At 39.5% G+C, this 6,578-nt stretch overlaps 2 protein-coding genes across 2 annotated transcripts; one reads left to right on the top strand and one right to left on the bottom strand.

The window, feature by feature from the left end:
- Positions 1 to 2,272: 2,272 nt before the first annotated feature.
- On the top strand, positions 2,273 to 3,100 carry LOC127102327 (uncharacterized). The gene has a single exon (XM_051039706.1). The coding sequence runs from the start codon at positions 2,273 to 2,275 to the stop codon at positions 3,098 to 3,100; it is 828 nt and encodes a 275-aa protein (XP_050895663.1).
- A 2,057-nt stretch (positions 3,101 to 5,157) lies between these two features.
- On the bottom strand, positions 5,158 to 6,012 carry LOC127102328 (uncharacterized). The gene has a single exon (XM_051039707.1). It carries the CDS (start codon positions 6,010 to 6,012, stop codon positions 5,158 to 5,160), a length of 855 nt encoding a protein of 284 aa, XP_050895664.1.
- Between the last annotated feature and the right edge of the window lie 566 nt (positions 6,013 to 6,578).

Below are 6,578 nucleotides of genomic sequence, written 5' to 3' on the forward strand. Positions count from 1 at the left end.
TCTTGGAATCATTTTCACATGACAAATAATGTAGGAGATAAGGTCTAGGGAACCCTAATTTTGATCAGTTGACTTCCTCTGGTCAACCACCATGAACCAACTTGCTAGCTTGATATTCTCTTGACTTTTGGGACTCATAGAGGATAATATATGCATAATATGATGTAATTTTAAGTATCCCTTGAAATATTTGATAAATTGTTGAAGAAACATGTTGAAGAAGTCACATAAGATACCCATATGAATTAGGGTTTCCAAGGCAAACCAACTCCAAACTCTTGATGATTTCTTGATCAAAATAACATATGAAGATCATGGGGATTCATATATGATAATTAGAGCCATATCAAACTAATTATTGATTGATCTCCTTACAATGAGGGTCTTAAACCCTAGATGTGAGCTTGATAGAGCATATGTAAGCATGTACATTACCTACCAAAGAGGTAAACTATACAATGACATATTTTTGGTAATTTGGTTAGTAAACAAAGAAAAATGAAGTATGATACAATCAAATGATGCTTGGTGATCTCTTCCAATGCAAACCTAATGAAATAGGGGTAAGGAGGATGTCAAGGTGTGATCCCAATGCTAATGCATATGATGAGAAAAGCATGAGGGATCTTAGGGTCAAAATTGGGGTCTTACAGTTTCCAGTCTATCGGAATACCCATTTTTGCATACGTCGCCCTTTCGGTTTTCAACTTATCAGACTCTTTTTTTAAGCGTAGTATTTTTTGTCTGCATCCCCGTTTATGGGGGATGGAAGATCTTCACCATCCATAGTTGCAAGGATTAAGGCTTCTCCAGAGAAAACCTTTTTTACAACATATGGGACTTCGTAGTTCGACGTACATTTTCCCTTTGGGTCAGTATGAATTGGTAGAATCTTCTTCAACACGAGGTCTCTGGCCTTGAGGTTGTGAGGAAATACCTTCTTGTCATGTGCTCTTTTGATGCGCTTTTGGTATAGTTAGCCATGAAAGACAGCTGCCAAGCGCTTCTTAATAATGAGGTTCAGTTGGTCAAATCGAGCTTGCACCCACTCGGCTTCGTCAAGATTGACATCAGTCAAAATCCTTAAGGAAGGAATCTCTACTTCAACAGGAAGAACTACATCGATGCCATACACTAGAGAGAATGGGGTTGCCCTAGTGGAGGTACTTATTGAGGTGCAGTATCCATGTAATGTGAACAGGAGAATTTTGTGCCAATCTTTATAGGTTTCTACCATTTTATACACAATCATCTTGATATTCTTGTTAGCTGCCTCAAGCAATATTGTTCCCATGCCCAAAAAGGACGACAAAGTACGTATGTGTGTAGATTACAGATATTTGAATAGATCAAGTCCCAGAGACGACTTCCTACTACCCCACATTGATGTGTTAGTGGAAAACACCACTCAATTCTCTGTCTTCTCCTTCATGGATGGCTTTTTCGGTTATAACAAATCAGGATGGCTCCGGAGGATATGGAGAAGACTACTTTCATAACTCCATGGGGAACTTTCTGCTACAAGGTTATGCCTTTTGGATTAAAGAATGCTGGTGCAACTTACCAACGAGCCATGGTCACACTCTTTCATGATATGATTCATAGAGAGATCAAGGTCTGCGTTGATGATATGATCGCCAAATCCCAAACCAAAGAGGAGCATCTTATCAATCTGGATAAGCTTTTTGAACGACTAAGGAAATTCAAGTTGAGGCTTAATCCCAACAAATGCACGTTTGGGGTAAGATCTGGCAAACTGCTAGGTTTTTTCGTTAGCCAACGTGGCATTGAGGTGGATCCTGAAAAGGTAAAGGCCATACAAGCTATGTCTGCACCCAAAACCGAGAAGGAAGTCCGAGGATTTATAGGTAGATTGAACTATATATCTAGATTCACATCTCACCTTACAGCCACTTGCGAGCCAATCTTCAAACTACTTCAAAAGGATCAAGCCATCATTTGGAACGACGACTGCCAAAATTCTTTCGAGAAGATAAATGAGTATTTACAAGAACCTCTCATCTTGATGCGTCATGTGCCTGGAAGACCTTTGATCATGCATCTTACCGTCCTTGAAGGATATATGGGATGTGTCATCGGCCAATGAGACGAGACTGGTAGGAAAGAACACGCCATATTTTACTTAAGCAAGAAGTTTACCGATTGTGAGAGTGGATATTTAATGCTTGAGAAGACCTGTTGTGCACTTGCTTGGGCTGCCAAACGCCTAAGAAGTTATATGCTCAACCATACGATGCTATTAATCTCCAAGATGGACCCAGTCAAGTACATCTTCGAGAAGCCTGCTATAACCGGTAGAGTATCCCGTTTGCAAATGGCTTTAACCGAGTATGACATCCAACATGTCACTCAAAAGGTTATCAAAGGAAGTGTATTGTCTGACTATCTTGCACATCAACCTTTAGAGGACTACCAGTCTATGCGTTTTGAGTTCCCTACTGAGGACATTATGCTGATAAGAGATTGCAACATACCCGATCCTGAGGAAGGACCAAAAACTAGATCTCAATGGAACCTGGTATTTGATGGAACTTCTAACACTCATGGCAATGGCATCGGGGCAATCATCACATCCATAACTGGTTTTCATTTACCCTTCACTACAAGGTTGTGCTTTGAATGTACCAACAATATAGCAGAATATCAGGCTTGTATCTTCGGCATTGAAGTTGCGATTGATCTTAGGATAAAAATTCTTGAATTCTACGGAGATTCAGCCTTGGTCATCATCCAAGTTAAAGGATATTGGGAAGCTCGAGATCACAAGCTCATCCCTTACAAAGAACATGTTCTGAAACTGATCACATACTTTGAAGAGATTACATTCAACCACAATCCCATAGAGGAAAATCAACTGGCCGACACCCTGGAAACTTTTTCATCCATGTTTAAGGTCAAATGGAAAAATGAAGCACCAACTTTCCACCTTGACTACTTGGACGAGCCTGCGTACTGTTTGGCAGTAGAAGATGAAGCTGACGACCATCCTTGGTTCTATGATATCATGAAGTTCTTGGAAAACCAAGATTACCCCGAGAATGCATCCATCATCGATAAGAAGTATATTCAGAAGCTATAGTCCAAGTTCTTCTTAAGCGGAAGAGTTTTATACAAGACGAATTCGGATTCAGTTTTGCTCAGATGTGTGAACAAGTAAGAAGAAAACCAAATTATAATGGAAATCCATGAAGGTTCCTTTGGGATACATACCATTGGACACACCACGGTAAAGAAAATCTTGAGGTCCGGTTCTTAGCACCAATTAGGAACAAACAAAGGCAATGAAATAGTCTTCTATGCATTTGAACTTTGGTCATTTTAGGAAATTTCTAAAAAATCACATGGCATCGGGTTAGGAGATTGGAGAGGTTTCCACATCAAAGTTGACCTTCATTTGGGCCTTGGTATGTTACATAATATGTCATAAGTCAATATATATCATATTGGAATGAAATGAAACCTAGGTGATTGGATTTGCAAATTCTGGCTAAGGTGTGTCTGGTTGTGCATCATGGTAAGTCAACAACTTTGAACTAGGTCCAAATGAAATTGGCTCGGGCATTTTGCATGAAATTTGTTCCATATGTACCTTTCCGTGTCCTTGATCAGATGCAAAAAGAACCAGGTCAAAAAGAGTCGTGGTTTGGAAATGGCAATGTGGTAAAGTAGTGGTCTTGGTCATGTTTTTAGGGTATGGTAGGCATGTTGGACCAGCTTGGCCAATGAAAACATTGAGGTTCTTTCTCAATGAAATAGGTCTTAGACCTTGAAGCAAAGTTGGAGAGGGATTCAATTAGGATGTTTTTCTTAAAGTGTAACTAAAAAATCTTGTAAGATGAGAAAGTTATGGAGTTTGGAACTTGCCATAGGCCATTCTTGCCAAAATGTGACCAACCAACATGACCTAAAACTGTGACTTTGAGATTTCTTGATTTTTATGGTGTAATGATGGATGTTTGAAGCTTATATGATCACATCGTGATGTAAAATGAGGCTTGGAGATTTGTGGAGTGATGTTAGGTCAAGTTCATGGGTGAATCAAATGCCTTGAAAGTTTAAAAACCATGATCAAATCAAGTATTGGTAACATGAATTGAATGGACAGTTAAATGGTGAATTAAGGTTGAAAATGACTTAAGATGATGTTGAATGAGTGGTGAAATGATAGGGTGATCAAAATGAAGCACGGTCAATGATCAAATGATGCCCAAATTAGGGTTTCTTGAATCATAAGCTTCATCAAGAACCATTGTCAGAGAAATTATGGTAGGGATATATTGAGATGCTTCAAGGTTTGGGGCATGAAGAAAATTTGGATTTTATGGGTCCTCAATTATATGGTCAAGACTCATGGTGAACCATGACTTATACAAACCAAAGGGGTCAAGAGCTAGGGTTGAGGTCCTTGGGTGATCAGATGAATCTTGACGTGTCTTCAACGGGGACTCACCATCCAATTAGGGTTTTGGAGAGTGAGTGAGATGTCTTTAATGATATTCCAAGATTTGTTAGATGATTTAGGATAGATATTAGGGTTAAGGTGTCTTGGGCACACCTCAACATGATCAGGGGATCTTGAAGCTTCACAAATGAATCATATGTCTTGAGTTTGTGGATTATTGTGGATCACTTAGTACAAATGCATATGAGATTACATGTATGGGATGCATGCTCATGAATTGGGGTTCAAGGGTATGATGTAGCTATAGGTTAAGTTTGAGGGTATGACAATGGTAATTAATACACAACCGCATACTACCATCCTTCTTCTTTACTAGTAGCATTGGAGCTCCCCAGGGTGAGACACTAGGTCGGATGAAATGTTTAGTAAACAACTCCTCCAATTGATCCTTCAAATATCTAATTTCAAGTGGTGCTATACAATACGGAGAAACGGATATTAGAGCCATCCCAGGTATCAGATCAATGGAGAATTCCACTTCCCTTTTAGGAGGAAGAGAAGTGACATCCTCGGGGAAAACTTCTGGAAACTCATAAACTTGTGAAACCTTCAGATCATCACTCGTTTCCTTGGTTAGAACCAAGAGAACATACTTTACCTTCTCGAATAAAAAATTAACCATGCCAATTGTACCTTCCAAAATAGTGGTTAATACATCCTTCGGAGTAGCTTCACTAGACGTAGATGATTAGCTTCTTTTTACACCCAATAAACACCGAATTAGCATAAAGCCAATCCATCCCCAAGACAACATCAACCTTCTTAAGTGGCAAACAAATAAGGTCAATTTGGAAAAATCTACCATCCACCGATAGCGAACAATTTTCACAAATCAACGGTGTCTCTACAACATCATCCATGTCGGTAGTAACCACCATGGGAGGAGACAAAGGGATTTCTTGTAAGCCAATGTGCTTCATAAATTGTATTGACACAAAAGAGTGTGTCGCTCCACAATCAAACAATACAAAACAAAGATGATTATTCACGTAACACATACCGGTAATCAAAGCATTATTACTCTTAGCCTTCTTTGCATCCAAGGTATAAACTTGACCATTACTCTTTCCTTGCATCTGATTCTTATTCTGAGGATAATCCCTAGCCATGTGGCCTTCTTCCTGGCATCGATAACACTTTAATCCTCCAAGGTTACACCTTCCATAATGATTCTTATGGCATAATTGGCAAGAGGGAGGAGGGTTAGACTTGGCATTCTTCACTTGTTTCCCCTTGAAAGGTTGAGATTTAGGCATGAACTTATGACTTGGTCTTCCTTGATCCTTCTGACCAACCCTATACTGATCTCTTTCCTCTCGGACCTTCTTCAAACTATTGTCAGCCACATAGCATTGCCTTATCAACTCAACATAAGTAGTGAATTCCCTTTGAGACACACTGTGAGAGTTTTCACCCCTCAAACTAAACAGAAACTGATCAATCTTCCATTTCTCATTTGGTGCATACACAGTCTTCCTAGAGTAATCAGCCATATCCTCAAACTTTTCAGCATACACAACCACCGACATAGTACCTTTTATATGCTGCTGAAACTCAAACTCTTTCTGAGTCCTCAAAGAGCTAGGAAAATACTTTATCTAGAAATGTAGTCTTAAAATATTCCTAATCTCTAGGCACTCTCTGATTAGTCATCAAAATTGAAGCACTTTCCCACCACCTCGTAGCGGGACCCCTCATCATGTGAGAAGCAAACACAACCTTATTCTCCTCACTACAAGGCACAATCTGAAAGATTCTTTCCATGCCAATTATCGACTCGTGAGCCTTCATAGGATCTAATCCGCCATGAAATTTTGGAGGATTCATGTGGAAGAAATCCAAGAAACTCCCACCTGCAGCGTCTAGTGGAACCACTTGAGGACAAAAGCTACCATTCAGTTGTTACATCATCTGTTGAATGAATTGGTTATGTTGTTATTGCATTTGTTGCACTAAGACCACAGAACACCTTCACTACCGCTTGGTGGATCTGAATCGGAAGTCTGAGTTTTGGGTCTACCATGACCTTTGCGTTTATAAGCCATGGTCATAAACGTCATACAAATAGAATTAAGTTGATCAGACTCAATACTAT

The sequence above is a fragment of the Lathyrus oleraceus genome, chromosome 7, assembly GCF_024323335.1.
Source record: "Lathyrus oleraceus cultivar Zhongwan6 chromosome 7, CAAS_Psat_ZW6_1.0, whole genome shotgun sequence".
In the NCBI taxonomy this organism is placed as follows: domain Eukaryota; kingdom Viridiplantae; phylum Streptophyta; class Magnoliopsida; order Fabales; family Fabaceae; genus Lathyrus; species Lathyrus oleraceus.